At 41.4% G+C, this 16,850-nt stretch overlaps 2 protein-coding genes across 3 annotated transcripts; one reads left to right on the top strand and one right to left on the bottom strand.

Moving 5' to 3' along the window:
- Window positions 1-225: 225 nt before the first annotated feature.
- On the bottom strand, window positions 226-10,595 carry C9H1orf232 (chromosome 9 C1orf232 homolog). 2 transcript variants are annotated; one of them, XM_042440378.1, is made up of 4 exons: window positions 10,487-10,595; window positions 4,697-4,783; window positions 2,408-2,505; window positions 226-995 (listed from the first exon to the last, which is right to left on the bottom strand). In XM_042440378.1, the coding sequence occupies exons 1-4, from the start codon at window positions 10,517-10,519 to the stop codon at window positions 698-700; spliced, it is 516 nt and encodes a 171-aa protein (XP_042296312.1). In that variant the 5' UTR covers window positions 10,520-10,595; the 3' UTR covers window positions 226-697. The 2 variants fall into 2 exon arrangements, with proteins under 2 accessions (XP_042296312.1, XP_042296311.1); XM_042440377.1 differs by lacking the exon at window positions 10,487-10,595 and adding an exon at window positions 6,887-7,560.
- A 1,477-nt stretch (window positions 10,596-12,072) lies between these two features.
- ZNF593 (zinc finger protein 593) lies at window positions 12,073-15,906 on the top strand. Its single transcript, XM_042440781.1, has 3 exons — window positions 12,073-12,313; window positions 14,359-14,421; window positions 15,368-15,906. Exons 1-3 carry the CDS (start codon window positions 12,117-12,119, stop codon window positions 15,498-15,500), a joined length of 393 nt encoding a protein of 130 aa, XP_042296715.1. The 5' UTR covers window positions 12,073-12,116; the 3' UTR covers window positions 15,501-15,906.
- The last annotated feature ends 944 nt before the right edge of the window (window positions 15,907-16,850 follow it).

Below are 16,850 nucleotides of genomic sequence, written 5' to 3'. Positions count from 1 at the left end.
GAAGCCAAAATAACCAAACTGAGACTATCGTATTTTGGACAGATCATGTTGACATGACCAACTGGAAAAGATGATAATGCTTGGTAAACTGGAAGTCAGTAGAACAAGAGGAAGACTACATAACAGATGGATTAATCTGACCAAGGAAGCCACAGCCTTGTAAGACCTGAACAGGGCTGTTGATGATTGAGGCTCATGGAGGTCTCTCATTCATAGGGTCACCAAAAGCGAATGCTGACTTGACGGCAAATAATAACAACATACCCATTGATCTTGCTTGTGGCAGTAAAATGTCTTGGGCTGACCTAGGCATAGTGTATGCAGAAAGATCATCTAGGCACAAAAAGTGGTAAGAAAATTGCCCTGCTCTTCTCTCTGCCAGGATTAACCTTACTTGCCAACGGACCTGTTCTGAACCAAATATTTTTATCTTAAGAACAGTCTTGGGAAAAAGAAGGGGAGGACAGGGAGAAATGGAATGGATACCATTTGAAACATGAGACACGCATGGAGAATGGGGTGGACAGGAGGACAACATCCTAAAGTTGTGTTGGTTAACAACACCAGTGTATGGTCAGACCCTTCACATCACACTCAGTTCTTCTCTTGAAGAGTTATTGGAACAAGATAAAGCCCTTCTCCCCTGCTGGAAAGACATCATAGATAGCATCAGAAGTCTCTCGCTTCTGTGTCTGTCCTAGTTGCTCTTGAGGCCGCTTTTGTTCTTCATCTCAGCCAGTTTGTTGGTGAGGAAACTCCACTTGAAGGCCACCCCTTCAGCTTCTCGGAGGTCGTTCTCCTGGCCGGCGTTGCTGGCTTCCTCCTTGGCTGCTGTTTCCCCGGAGGACCCTGAGCTGCCCTCGGCTGGTTGCTCTCTGGCATCGGCCATCTTCTCCATAGCTGAAGTGTGCTGCCACTTGGTAGCAAAGACGTCCCAAAGGCCAGATGTCTTTTTCTCCGAGGCAGACTCCTCCTCTGGTTTTGCTGCTAGAGGACTGGAAGCAAGAGAAGAAACATTGAATGGAAAGAGGAGCAAAATAGACATTTTTTGTGGCCCAAGACATTTCGCTGCCTGAGTTGGAGGAGCAAATGGACATGACCCCAATCTTGCTCCCCTCAATTCAAACAAATCAAGGTACATAGAACCTAGTCCCTGTGTTGGGAGAAAGGTGGGATATAATAATAATAATAATCCCAGTCACATTACAATGGGCCCTTGGTATCCACCATGGTTAGGGACCAGGACACCTTCCCCCACCCCACCCCTCGAATCCATTACAGGTTTAAAGTAGTGCAGTGTGACTATGCGAATAATTTCACTCACACATTTCCAATTTGTTGTTCACACTGCTTTTTTTAATAAAATCAAAACTGCATCTGTGTGCATCTCTGCAAGTTTTGTTGCTCACACATGTCAGCACTGCAAATAAAGATGGAGACAATGATGCAGATGTATTCAAAACACATTCAAGTTTTATCCTGGTTTATCCCAGGTCTATCCGCACCGGTTATTCACACAGCCAGCAACATGAATCTTTCAGGGGGGAAGAACCACACACACAACCCAAGATCAATTATCCTGGGTAAAATGAGGTTTTTGGCAGCCCTGGAAAAATTTAACCAGATGCATTTGAAATTTATGTGAACAACACAGATTCAACCCACATTCTATTTTCACCATCTGCATAACCCCTTAGTCCAGTGTAGAGAGGTTACTGATTGACCTGGGATCCTTCACATGCAGAGCCTGAACTCTTCTACTGAACAATGACCCTTTTTCATGAGAAATGTTTCACTAGCTATGCTAGCTGCTCAGCAGAAGATTGATTATATTGTCACAGAGGCAATACAAATGACCATCAGTCTAGAATTAATAGCCTTTGGAAGCTGGCGGATATACCATACGGTATACGGCTAGATTAAATATTCACGTTTTAATGAGAGATTATTCTGTTTGCACCTCCAAGAAACAAATGTGGGTTCAGGAGATTACACATGAGCCCCATTCTTGCAGCAATCGCATCAGCTTATGTCTCCGTTCACACAGTACAGTTCAGTCGGCCCTTCTTATACAGTACACTGATTTTTTTATACTGAGATTCAAGCATCCATGGTTCGAAAATGTTCAAAAAAAAGTATACATTTCAATTATCAAACATTGATTTTCCATTTTTTATAAGGGACCCCATTTTGCTGTGTCATTATTTAATGGAACTTGAGCATACATGGATTTTGTTATCCACGACACGGGGGATCTTGGAACCAAACCCCAGCAGATAACAAGGGTCCACTATATATCATTTGAGAGCTATACCATTATTACACAATAAACAATAAGCCATATGGACTTATTGGTCCTCTAGACAGAAATGTGCATGGGAGAGGATGAAGAAAAGGTTTCTCTTACTGGTCAGCACACGGCTCAGAGGCCAGCAGTTTATGTTCGTCCTCCCGGCTGAACAAAGATGACACAGTCCTCCAGCTTTTGACTCCAGCTCCTTGGACCTACAGAACAAGAGGAGAAAAGGGAGGGAAATCATATTGTCAGCAGCACTAAGTAGTAGGTGGCACAGCACCTAAAAATGGACAATTATGGCAACCCTAACCTTCCCCATTTAAAAACATAAGCTCTCTGGTTCCTTTCACCCAAGAAAACTGTAAGGTACAGTATGCAGGGAGTATTCAACCCAAATGGCTTAGCAATGCATTCGCACTGCAGAAATAATCCAGTTTGTCACCATTTTAACTGCCACGGCTCCATCCCATAATTTGCTGTAGCACCAGAGCTCTCTGACAGAGAGGGCTAAATGTCTCACAAAATGACAATTCCCAGAATTCCATGGCAGTTAAAGTGGGATCAAACTGGATTATTTCTGCAGTGAGGATGCAGCCTGAGGCGAATCTGCTGTTCTGACTGTTCAACTGGGGTGACTGACAAGGCTCTGGTGGATTCTGATTATGCATCTGATATGTAAGGTTTTTCAGTTTTCTTCTGACAGCCTCCCAACCCAATATTTAGCCCCATATACCATGATAGGTTCGCCATAAGTCAGAAACCACTTGAAGGCACACAACAACAACAACAACAACAACAACAACAACAACAACAACAACAACAGTATCTACTATTGCTAGCATCATATAACCATATTTCTGAATACAGCCCTAGGAACACTCCCAGGAATCAGCATGGGATTGGAACTATTTTACTAGGCCATGATTTAATGGACAGGTTGTGGTTTAGTGAAGTTTCATACACTTAAGGTTTCATACAACTTCATCTAAGGAGAGTGGGCCCTTGATATCTGTTGGGGTTTGGTTTCAGGACCCCCTGTGGATACCAAAATCCACAGACGGTCAAGTCCCATTAAATACAATGGCATAGTAAAATTGTGTCCCTTATATAAAATGACAAAATCAAGGCTTGATTTTTGGAATTCAGTGGGCACCTGCCAAGGGTTGAAGGACCATTTTCATTATCTTTCAGCACTTAGCAGCTTGTACTGACAAAATCAGCAGCAACTACACATGATGACCAGAAGTCACTTTTGGTCAATTGTTGGGAAGGTGGTTTTTCTTTTATTGTTTTGTTTTGTTTCTGTTTGTTTTTTTGTGGTGGGGTCTGGCCAAACCCATAGAATTAATTTTGAGCTGGAAGAAAGCAGGTTGGATCCAGCAGGGTCCAGGAACTGGGAGAGACTCCCCAGAGGCTGAAGCATCTCTGGAAAACCCAAGGACTCTAGAGAATGATCACTCTGCTAGCACCTTCGAGGCTAACTGTAAGAAAGAAATTGGTAGCATGAGCTTTTGTAGACTGAAAACATGCATCTGAGGAAGTAGGCTCAAGTCTACAAAAGCTCATGCTACCAACTTATTTCTTTCAGTTAATCTCAAAAGTGATACACGATCCCTTCCCATACTGATTTTCTATACTAACATGGCTATGTCTTTGAATTCTAGAGAATGTGGCAGCCTCTCTGGAAAGACCATGAAGAAAGCAAGCCTACCTCAAAAGCAGTTTGTCAAGTTACATGTATTTTGGCACATTTGACATAATTATGGCATACTGAAGCCATCCATGACCAAACAGAAGGAGGATGCTCTTAGCTCCTTCACTGTTCAATGACCAAAGGCTTCACCATATCATTGTATTCACATGTCTTCAAGTTTCATTCCAAACTGTGCTCAAAAGCTTTGTACCACATGATGCGCAATGCTAAGTACAGAACCCCCCATAAGAATTCTGCACCCCCATGTAATTCTCCTACAGTCTCCAGATTTATAGCATTACTGACATCTTTGACACTTCTGTGGAGCATTTACAAATACAGTTTAGGCACCCAAAGTAAAAGAGCATGCACAGTTACTCAGGGAATGTGAACACAGCAATCAGAAGAGTTGCAGATGTGAACAATTTTTGTGTCTCGCTTTTAAATGCATGATGTCTTTGCAATGCTAGAAATCTGGGGACTGAAGGAAAATGTATATTTGAGTGGCAGAATTCTTATAGGGAGGATTATTTCTGCGGTGTGTAATCTGTCTCTGACTGCAATGCATAGTTATTGGGTTGTGTTCAGCCTGGCATGTCGAATGTTGGGCAAACCCACTTGGATATCAACTAATGCCAATTTCTGGTGTAGCTCCAAAGGCGCAAAACCAAATTTGGTTCTGGATAGCAATAACGTCATGTCCTTACCCGCCGTGCCAGCTGAGAAACGGGGTTAGATCCTTCCTCTGTCAGCAGCGTTGAATCTGTTGTTTCCATCAGTTCAGGATTCTCTCTCTGAAAAAAGAATTCAGCTTCAGGAATGAGAGAGGAAGGACGCCAACACACAGGGCTAGAACAGGGATGAGTAACTTCGGAAGGCTAGGGGGCTGCATTAGTTCCCTAGGAGACCTTGGAGGGCAGCACCTGCTTCAACCAAAATAAAATAAAAAATATTTTGCACCCTAATACTTCCAAGACGTATGGAGGCATTTCCACCATGTTTTAGGTTTCAAAAAAAGGCTTCTTCTGGACCTAAATTGACCCATGGGCCTGCAAAATGCAGTGAAAATATACCCCACATTCCCAGTGGACATTTTACAGCATTTCAGGGCAAAAACATTATTATTTTTTAATGGCTGTGGGATTGTGTGTGGCCTGGAGGTAGGGTTGCCATAACCCGGCTGCAACCGGGCTTTTCCCGGTTTTGGCGGCACCTGCCCACTCACGTCACGGGTGCCGCCAAAAACCGGGAAAAGCCCAGTTGCAGCGGGGTTGCACTGCAACCCGTGGGGCCTCGCTGCCCTCCTCCTCTTCCACCTCGCATGGCCACGCGGAGGAAGAGGAGGACAGCGAGGCCTTGGGCGGAGGAGGCGAAGGGGGAGGCGGTGCCTCCTGCGCGCAGCCGCACCACCCTCCCCGCCTCCCTGCGGCCCCGCGCCCTCTTCCCCGGCCTCCGAGGAGACCGAGGCCTCCGCAGAGGCCAGGAAGGAGCATGTGGGGCCACCAGCGATTGCATTATGAAATGTAGGACACTTTTTTTTTAAATGGAGGCTCCATTAAAAAAACGTGTCCTACATTTCATAATTTTGTCCTACACTTTTCCCGGTTTGGAGGTCCTGAGTTATGGCAACCCTACCTGGAGGGCACACTTTGCCCACCCCTGAGATAGCTAGATACATATTTTGACTTGTTACAAGGCACCTTTTTTTCTCCAACTATGGTGTCTTCAGTTTAGGACTTGAGTGCAGAGCGCCAGAATCAGTCAAGTAATACACCTTATTATAAAACAGGTAATGGACATAACACCTTTAAGTCTTAAGGCTTCCTGAGAGAGAGAGGTGAAAATCAGGGATTAAAAACAGTTAATTCTGTTTTCCCTGCCCTGCCCCATCTGTGGGACTATCCACTGATTCCTAATTTTGTCTGAAAGAGTTATTAGAGTTTTACTGGCTTCCCCCAGACATATTTCTTTTTCAGTGAGCTGCACACCAATCAGACCCATTGCTTAAAACATTTTTATCCACCCAAGTACCACCAGTTGTGAACCATCCAGCAAAATTAGTTTAACTGCTTCATTCTTTTCATGCAATCTTATGAAAACTTCAGGTGCCAAGGGGCATCTCCATAGAGCCATTTCCTGGGAGGGGGGTGTGAGAGACAAAAGAAAACAACTTCTTCTAGAACAGGTGCAACACATACTCAGAGGTACAACACTGACAAAGAAAAAAATTCATGTTCTTCTTTCTTTAGAACTACTGTATTGTTTTCTTTCACATGCAAATTTGGTCAGAGTTAAACAGATCAGTGTTTGAACGTAAGCCATTATGATCAATCTACTAAGATATCTTGTATGGAGAGTTATGACTCTCCTCTGACCTACTCTAGTAGTTTCAAATTGTACTGTGCTACAACTGCTATCATTCTCAACCATCACAGCCAATGTTGGCTGTTGCTAATGGGGTCCTGGCCCAACATCTCTGAAGGACACTTAGGAGCCTTATTGCATGAAGAAAGAAAGTGGAAGTTCAGCTGAATAGTACAGCCTTTTTATATGCCTTGCTGCATGACGTTGTGGTTCTTTGGTTCTCTTCCCATGAGAGACAGCTATAAAAGTGAGTCTGTTTGTAGCTTGGAAAAATCCATTTGACAAAAGACTTGCTTTTACAACCATCTCCTGAAGGAAGAGAACTGAAGAAGTACATCATCATCTGATAAGGCATGTAGAACTGCGCTACTATCTGGCTGAACTTCTGTTTTCTTTTCTTGTGTGATAGGCTGAGGAAGGCTTCTCTAGATGAAAAGCTCCTTCTCTCATAAGCAGACACATAAACTTGTAACATACTAACAACCGAGGCTCAATAAGGGAGCAAAAGGGATGCCAGCAGGGATCACCTCTACCTCATCTTGGAGATCATCCTCTTGTGACTCTCCACCAAGGGTCTGCAGTACTTTGGACTTGTAGACCTTCCAGAATGCCTGAGTCATCCTGGCAATAATCTGCTCAGCTTTCTCGGGTCCTTCTTTCAGAAGCAGCAGGGTCACACAAAGCAACCTGGTAGGATCTCAGATAGTTTGACAGCTTTAGTTCTTGCAGACCCCAGGGTCTGCTATAGCTTTTCCTCCGATCCTCGGTGGGCTAGGTGCCGGTGGCCATCCCGCCTCTGCGTCCAGCTGCTTTGGAGGCTCTGCAGGGAACCAGGCGCTCAAACAGATGCTGGCGCGTCCTGCAAATTCACACCTGTCATGGGCGGCCTCCTTCTCAGATCTGGTGTCTTCATTAAAATTTCAGAAGCCTCCCATGTACATCTCGAAGAACAAAAAGGAATCGGATCCATGGCTGACCCAGAATGCCAGTGGATCCCTTCAATGAAGGGCCCTGGAACTGATGGGAGCTGTCTGAGTCTCCTTTCCCACTTCATGCATCCAGTCTCCAAATTGGTTCTTCAGAAACTCCCTGAGTTGTCGTCTCCATCTGGTAGTTGGGACATTCTTTAGTGGCCCCTTCACATCTTCATACTTGGAAGCTGGACCCTCTCTCCATGCAGCGCAACCTCATCATCAGAAAAGGGAATTCTTCACATAGACCCCCCCTCCTCCTATTCACCCCAACCAGACTTTTCTCCCCTCCTTTGGAGTTCTTAGGAAAGCCTCATTCCTGCATTGCTACACTCTTACGTTACACGCCATTGTCTGCACTCTGTAACTGATCTCTTGCAAGAATGGCTTTGGAACGTGGTAGCTCAGCAACAGGCTCAAAATAGTGCCTGGCAGCTAAATTATTTCGTAGGGTTGATAGCCTCTCAGGCCTCTGTTCTTCTCCTTCGTGGATTTAGTTTCTGTCCTAGACAGAAAGCTTCTCCCCACCACCCTGAATGGCTTCTTGCAAACTGCAAGCAAGAAGGGTTGATTCTTCGTTTCTTTTTATCCCTCTTAAGAAGTAGCTTGCTTTGTCCGTTGTACCCCAGATCATGCAGTGAGTGGTTGTAGGAGAGAAGGAAGGAGGCTTATCTTCCCATCACCCACCTTGCTTCAGCCCAGCCCCTCTCCCCTTGGCTAATGGCAGATGCCTGTCTGCTGCCTTTACATGTCTGTAAACGTATTATTGATTCCTGGGCTGGCACAGTAATGTGATCACGAGTAGTTAACTGATGGAGGGCTGTTGCTTTGTCCTGCTCTTGACACCCGACATTTGTGGATCCATATTTGCTCTGCTGCACGCTGCTAGCATTGCTTTGCCATGTGCCTCTGTCTTTCCTTGAGCTGATTTTGGCTGGAGATGGTGGTAAACAGGGCAATGCGGTGATGCAAGGAGTTCTTGCCTTTCGGGAATCACTCAGAACAAAAGCATTGTGGATGGTGGAGTACATAATGTGACATGCTCCCCTCATTTCCTAGCATTGAGAAGTTACAGCTGGTTGGTTTCTTTTGGTCAGAACCTCTTGCTGAAGTATTAGCAATGTTTTTTTTAATGAAATACATTTCCACTTATAATTATAAAATGTTGAATTAACACAAACTGAGGGTGCATCTACTCTGGAGAAATAATGCAGTTTGACACCGCTTTAAATGCTTTGATGGCAAAAACAGTACTGTTGCACCACTGCAGGAGGCGTGCGTTAATTGAATGCTCCCAAACCATTATGTTTCCATTCTCTTTTACTAACACAATTCCAGTGGGACAGAGACCCGTGTGATAATGCCATAAATCCCAAACTTATAACAATAAGGAGCAAGCATGTCGGTCTCTGCAGAAATCAGTCCTAGAGGATGGCTTCATTGGGTAACAGAGTGGGTGTCAGTACTTCTTGGTAGAAGATAAGATTGTACTTAGTACCACCCCTAGATAGGAACAGATGTTCATCATTGGAGAGAGGAGCAACTAGTTGTGGCAGTTATTATTTGCTTTTGTTTCCCCTGGTCTTGGTTGGGCCTGAGTACGGATTTATCTTGTTGGAGGAAGGAAAAGGCCAAGGAAGGGATAGAATCAACAGGGCCTTGTAAAATTGCCTTGTTGTCAGTTCTTACTCTTTTAGTCTTCCAGGAGGCTTTTGTGCTCATATCCAAATGAACGCCATTTCACTTTCCTTCCATCCAAACAGAATGCATCCCACTTTCCATGCCACTGTCGTTCTGAAATCTTTCCTGGAGGGACTATTATTCTCCTCTTTTGATTAGGAAATAACACACACACATATATAAATGGGAACAGTTGTACAACAGGGAGAAAAAGACTACCGTATCTAATTCAGACCACAGGGGAAATTTAGGTCAGCAGAATCTAATGACCCAAACTGAAACCTGGGAGGACACAGGGGTTATCGCCCTTTGCTTGCAAAGAGCCCTATACGATCTTTTGATGACCAGGCTTTGGGGGCTTAGATTTCCTTCATGGAGGATTAGCTGAACACCAGGAACAACAGTTAACAAGGGTCAAAGAGTCATCCTTTTACACTGAATGGACATTAATCAGTTGTGAGCTGCAACACAATCTCCTGATGGAATTACATTCCACTCACTTTCATCTCAAAGGCTTAAAAGTGGAATTCCAAGGAAGGATGAAAAGCTGAGGAGTAGTGGAAAGAATGGTTTTGTTTTGAAAGAACCGTGGATCCAACATCAGATCAGGAAGTCCACAGAACATGACTAATATTTTTTAAATCCATATTATTGTTACTAAGACTTTTTATATTTCTTTTCACTTTCGTCCCTCTACATTTCCAGCTTTAACTTTTGTGGATTTGATTAATATGTTCTCTCTAGGAATCTCTAGCTCCTCCAGCGCTACTCTATGATCAACTTTGACAAAAAGTTGCATTGAAGGACCTAGATATTACTAGAGAGAACCCTCCGCTAGGCATTTGTAGCTCCTCCAGCGTAACTCTATGGTCAATGTCTGGCAGATATTGGCCACAGAGTTGCACTGGAGGACCTAGAGATTCCTAGAGAGGTGTTCTCTAAGGTAAAAACATAGTATATTTTGTTATTTGCAGTTCTTCCACATTCATGGCGGTCCTGTGCCCCTAACTCCAGCGAATGTGGAGGGACGGGTGTATAACATTACCTAGAAAATACAATAAAATTAAATAATAGCATAATAAAGTGGCAATAAAACAGTAAAACATTCAGTTTTCTCCTATAACTAATTTAGCGTGGCTTGCAACAGAATTAAACTAATAATCATCATCTACAAAAATTAATACTAGAATGGGCACAGTAGCAAGATAGAATAATTGTGGGGTTTTTGTGGTGTGTTTTTTTTTAATGAAATGCCCACTGCAGATCTTTAGGAGACAATGACCAAAAAGAAACCTGGTAGTGAGCTAACGCCAAAGACCTTAAAGGACTGGGTGTTTTACTTGATATCTAAAGGCACTCGCTGTTGTAGGCCTTCCCAACCAGTTTGTAGTGTAAATATTACAGTGTCACACTAGAACTAGGGAGACCCAGGTTCAAATCTCTTGTTAACCATTCAGTGGCGTTAAAATATAAATCATTTACCATTTGCCGTCCTTGAATGGTACCTTCTACCATCTCAACATTACATTTTTTTGTGTGTGTTTCTCATTCTTATCGGTAGAATCCTATACACACTCAGCATGCAATTAGTGTGCACTGGCTTGTACCTTAAGCCTTCTAAGAAAGGAAACAATATTCTGCCTGCACTGTCCTCTTGCCCTGGTCAAGCTATAGAGAAATGCCCTGCAGCTCTGTACTTAAGGGATTGGTTTACAGGTGAATTTGTAACAACTGAAAGGATAATGAAGAGGCACAATACTATTGTGTGCATGCTATCCTTGTTTTGTTGTGTGCCTTCAAGTTATATCCAGCTAAATTACATACATTTTTAGATGGTAAAAAGTCTAATTAAAAATAATAATAATTGTATGCCGCTCTGAGAGCCTTTAGGGCTGAAGGGTGGGGTATTAATACCGTAAATAAACAAACAAATAAATAAATACACTGATCCACTTTTACTACCTTCAGACTTATTTAATAATAATAATAATAATAATAATACAATTTATTTATATTCCGCTTTTTCGCAAGGAATCAAAGTGGATTCCAACGGGATAAGGATAAAACATAATACAAGATACAAACCCCCCCCATCATAAAATAATTTAAAGTTGTTACATTATATATTTCAGTAATAACAATCTGAATGAATTGTAAATATGTAGATTACAAATCCCAGGATTATGTAAAATGGAGCCATAGCAGTTAAAGTGATATCTACCTACAGTGTAGATGCATCCTATATGAAGAATAAAACTACCCCAGGTGGTCCCCATTGTTGTATTATTTTATTGTTGTTGTATTAATAAATTCAGTAAGAAGGGGCACAACAAGTTTTTTTAAAAGAAAAACAGGCCTGTTTTCAAAATGTTTTATTTTAAAAAGGAAAGAATATGACAAAAATTGTAATTTATAGAACGATCCGAAGGGTCTTGATGTCAGGAGGACATGATGGGAAGCAAGATGAGAAATTAATAATTTTGAAATTTTATTCAAAGTAAATTAAACGAAGTAATGAAATAAATGAAGTAAAAGAAAATTTAAATTAAATGAATTAATAATTTTGAAATTTTATTCAAAGAAACATAATGTTAAAATGAATTAAATTAAGCCAGATGCTAAATACACAGAATAATTGTTTTGTTTTTTTAAAAACTTTTATTTCTGAACTGAAGAAAATAAAGATTTAACCAGCAAAGGTTTATACAAACTGGATGAAGATGGGATGAAGTCCATTGTAAATATGTAGGTTTGGAAAACAAAAATGGATGGATATTTTGTATGTTATCATTTATTATTTATTTATTATATGTATTTATTTATCACATATTATTTGTTTACATGTTGTTATTTATTATTAGGGCATTTGTATTTGTCACAGAAAGGGCTTTGAGGTGATTTCTGCAAGCTTTGTGAAATATGTAAAACAATAAAAATATATACAGTAAAATAAAAGTCCCAGTCTGTTTTCAAAATGGTTTTATTGTATTTATTTTAAAAGGTTTCAAAGTCTCCATGGCAACAGGACTGTGCGGCGCCGTTTTGATGACGTCACGCGCGAGCGCCGGAAGCGGAAGTGCCCTTCCGCTGGCGGCGTGTTTTGCAGTCGGAAATGGCTCCCAAGAGCTCTCGCCGTACGGGAGCCCACAAGACCCATTCTTTGGCCCGGCAATGGAAGACGAAGCGGCGGCGCCGGGATCTGGACCAGATCAACCAAGATATGAGGCCGGAGAACTCGGCCAAGCTGCTCCGCCAAGACCCGGATGCGGACATGCCTGGCAGCGCCCAGCACTACTGCCTCCACTGCGCGTGCGTACAGGGCGGGGGGGCAGAAGAGGAGGAGGGGGCGGGGCCAGGTTTCCTTTGCGTCAGAAGCGTCGTCTCAGCTTACTGCGCCTGCGCCAAAAGAAGGCGGTTGGCTGGCGTGTTTTCATAGAGATATGAAAAAGAGTAGAGCATCCAATCCATGGTTTGTTTCTTTGTGATGGGCTTTTTTTCATAGAGATATAAAAAATCTAGAGCATTCAGTCCATTGTTTCTTTATGACTGGGTTTCTTCTTAGAGATAAGAAAAAGTAGAGCATCCAATTCATTGTTTGTTTCTTTGTGATGGGCTTTAAATAAATAATAATAATAATAATAATAATAATAATAATAATAAGTAGTTTTATCCATTTGTTTGTGTCTTTGTATTAGGTTTTTGCATAGAGATAACAAAAAGTCTAGAATATTTAATCTCTTGTTTTGTTTGTTTCTTTGTTGTTGAGCTTTTTGTTATTATTATTATTATTATTATCATTATGTTTATTTGTATCCCGCTCTTTTCCCAGAATGGAGACTCAGAGCAGCTCAACTATATTAAAAGAACAGTAACACAATTAAAAATTGTGAATGCAATTCTTCTTCAGCCGCGTTCATAGACTTGAGTCTGCTTCCTCAGAGGTTCAGTCCAATGTTGAGTCGAAATCTACTCTCCTGTAACTTAAAACCATCAGACCATACGCTCCAAAGTGTCACAAATTATAGGGACATGTGTATCCCTATGAGACCTGGATTATTTCTTCTTAACAACTAGACAAAGCAACTCAAAAAGAGCATTGGAAACTAATTCTATCTATGGTGGCATCCGCACACATTCTCTTAGTTAAATATTGGAAAGGGATAATAATGTTATTAGTGTTATTATTATTATACTTTATTTATATAGTCAGTCAAAGTTACTCTTAGATTTACACAGCGCTGTACACACAAACAAGTCAATAAAAATGAAACCTGCCAATGGCGTACAGTCAACAACATACATATAAAACAATAGATGACAGTACAAGATAGAATTAGATGAAAAAGCAGACAACAAATTAAAAGGATCAAATATCAAATCAAATATCACATCTCAGATAACAGTCAGATAAACAATCACACAATGCCTGGGAACGCTTTCCTGAACAATATAGTTTTCAACTCTGTTGAACATCAACTGAAGAGTGGCTAAAAAAACTACTGGACATGATTAAATTAGGTAAATTTGCATGCAGATTGAATAACAAGTCAATAAGAGAAGTAGAAAAGGTTTGGATACCAGTGATAAAAGCTTGGAGAAAAGATTGGCATGGTTTGATTATACAGTGTCTTGCAATGAATGGCGAATGAACATTCGCAAGAAGACTGTAAACTCAATAAAAACATGGTTTGATTTTTTTTTATCATGGTTGTTGTTTTTAAGAAAATCTTCTCTTTGATTGTTATACTTCCATTTTGAAATTTTAGTGACGCTGTAAGAGTCACTTTGACTGACTTTATAGTAACTTTTGTAAGAGGCAGGTCTGTGGAAAACTCCTTGAAATAGTAAAGATTGCTGTGAACGATGTGATGTAAATGTCACGCAAGGTAAAAAGAAAACAACAAAGTTAAGAGTTAAAAGGAAGAAATTGGTTCCCAACCATTATGAATGTGGAAGGTTTTCATCCTCACAAACATAACTAATTACCAGAAATGATTAGTATGTAAATAATACCATTAGCTATGTTTTATTTGTATGTTATAAAGGTTATAAATAAAATATTAAAACAAACCATTAGACCAGGTGCTATTCTCTGTGGCAGCAGAGAGTAGATCTGCCCATCTTCCTTGAGAAATTTAAAGAATGCAGTCATGTTACTCCTCAGTCTTCTCTACACCAAGGTGAATGTGCATAGCTGTGGCAACTTTTCCTCATATGATACCTCCTATCAGCCTTGTCACCCTTCTCTGAACCCACTCCAACATTTAAGTGCCTTGCCTTTTGTGGACTAGCCTTTGCAAGCATCACCTTGCTCTACTAACTTGAGTTTGTCTGTTTTTCTCTTCTCTCAACAGGCGATATTTTGTCGATCTAAAAAGCATGAAGGATCACTTTCGGTCTAAGGTTCACAAAAAGAGGTAACATGACTTCTGGGTAGTAATCCTATAGTGGTCTCTAGGGGATGAACTTGTCATAAAGCCAAAGGTTTGCTTTAGCTGTATCGAAGCTCAAGCTTGCCATGTGACTTACATATTGCATTCATGGAAATTGTAAACAGTACTTGAAAATCATTTTTATTAGTGTATTTCTAGGTTCCATAAGACAAGACAGCTCAGTAACAGAGACTTCCTATAAACCAGGGCAGGCAGAAAGTAGATTTGAGTCTATTGCTAGATCTCTGAGTGATTTGTAATAGATCATCAAGGATTTATTACTATAGTTATATAATAATAGCAACAAAATTTACAACTGCACTCTTGTGCTCTAAATTACATCTCTGAAAGGAAAACAGCTTGAGGATAACAGCTGCTGTGAGCTCCTTTTGGATTGGCTCCTATCCTTCCAAGCAGATTCCTGGGTTTTAAAAAGAGAGATGTGTATGCCTTTTGCACCAGTCCTTGGCTGGTGGATTTTAAGGTACAATGTGATTAATGTTGTATCAGTCCCTATTGCACAGTTTAAAATGCATTGTTTACATTAAGTTAATTCATCACCTTTATGGAGCCATGCCATGTCCATGCTGTCACTTCTAAATGGCTCACTACTGCAGTTGCCAGATCATGGATTAGTAACAGAGCAGAAGTGGTGGCTGAGGTGGATTTCTGTTTGTACTTAAACCAGGGCTGGGAAATGTGTTGGAGTACAGGTGGGTGACCATAGGGTCTCAATTGTGACTTAAAATTTCCCATAAAGAGGTATAAAGGAATCGTATAGTTCCTTTGAGACTAATCCTTACCAGCTTTCCTGGACTCCAGTCCACTCATCAGATGCAGCTGATGCAGTGCAACTGTTTCTAGAGCATCTCAGTTGCAGTGGAACATCAGAGTATGAAAGCTCTTTTGACTTGAATGAGTTTTGTTTCAGGTTGAAACAGCTGAGGGAAGAGCCGTACACCCAGGAGGAAGCTGAGAGAGCAGCCGGGATGGGGTCATACATTCCTCCCAAGAAGGTCGAAGTCCATACGCAACCCCTTGATGAGATGGAAGAATCCAGTTGAGAAGAAGAAATACAATAAGAGCTCTCGGCCCAACTGGACATGGCGCGTACCTTCAAACATCACTATTTCACAGACCTGCGTTTAGAACTGGAGCATAAAACCCAGCGGGTGGTTTTCGGCAGAGATGAGAGCTAAGGCTATTTTTCCCCCTTTCTTTTTTCTGTAGAAAAGCCACTTTCTCCCCATCCTCTTTGGCCGCAATCGGAGTTCAGGCAGAGGTCTGGGAAGGGAAGAGCAGACACCCTGCTGTCCTATTGACCTGGTTATATAACTAATTGCTGCTCTGACAATGGCTCCTGTTTATCAGCAGCGGCTGTGGATTTTTAAGCAGTTTTGTTCCTAATGTGACCTCTTCCATCTTTTGAGTGTGTCCTCTTAATAAATGAACTACAAAGCTGATAGCTAACCTTGGGCTTTGTGTTGTGCTGATTTGATTTGAACTCACTGTAGGATGCTTCCTAGGGCCCATGAGAAGATGAGTAGATATTTCCACTGAAGGTTGTGACTTTTATTTTGCGCTAGTTTCTGTAGGAATTACTGCTTTGGTTCAGAATTATCAACATGAATTAGAATTCATCCTTTGTCCATAACTGAATATAACTGAACTCTGAAAGTGTCAGAGAAGCCTGTCCTCTTTCCATAGATTTGGGAACGTTTTGACCCTTCAGGTGTTATTATTATATTATTTATTTATTTATATATTTATATCCCTCCCTGTTCCCAAAATTGGGACTCGGGTTGGCTTACAATATTAAAAAAAACACAGTACAATTAAAAGCTTACAAAAATTAAAATGTTGTGGACTTCCAATTCCCAGAAACACCAGCCAGCACAGCCAGTGGTAAGGAATTATGGGATTTGGAGTTCAGAACATCTGGAGAAGTTAATGGTCCCCTACCTTAATTGATTGTGGCTGTGTTTGTTAAAATGTTAATGTTGTTGTTGTGTGCCTTCAAGTCATTTCCAAGTTTCAACCTACGGTGACCCTATCATGGCTTTCTTGGCAAGATTTGTTCAGAGAGTTTTCCCCCCCTTTTCCCTTTAAGTGGGGTATAAATGAAGTTATTGATTCATTGTTACATGGGTGACTGTACAAGTCTAATATTTTCCGTGAGTCTTAGATGATTGGACAAAGTCATGTCTTTATTTTAAAAGTCAGGGAGCTTAGGGTGCCTGCACAGTTTGTTAATCACACTTACTTTCTTACTTCACAACAACCCTATGGGGTAGGCTAAGCCAAGTGACACAGTGGCTGGTGTTATGATCATCCAGTGAAGCTCAGGGCTGATTTGAATCTACTTGTGGCTGCCACTAATTAACTACAACAACACACAGACCCTCGATCTGCAG

The sequence above is a fragment of the Sceloporus undulatus genome, chromosome 9 (genome assembly GCF_019175285.1).
Source record: "Sceloporus undulatus isolate JIND9_A2432 ecotype Alabama chromosome 9, SceUnd_v1.1, whole genome shotgun sequence".
In the NCBI taxonomy this organism is placed as follows: Eukaryota; Metazoa; Chordata; class Lepidosauria; order Squamata; family Phrynosomatidae; genus Sceloporus; species Sceloporus undulatus.
The sequence above is the reverse complement of the archived record's forward strand: the minus strand, read 5'-3'. Positions and strand labels throughout refer to the sequence as shown.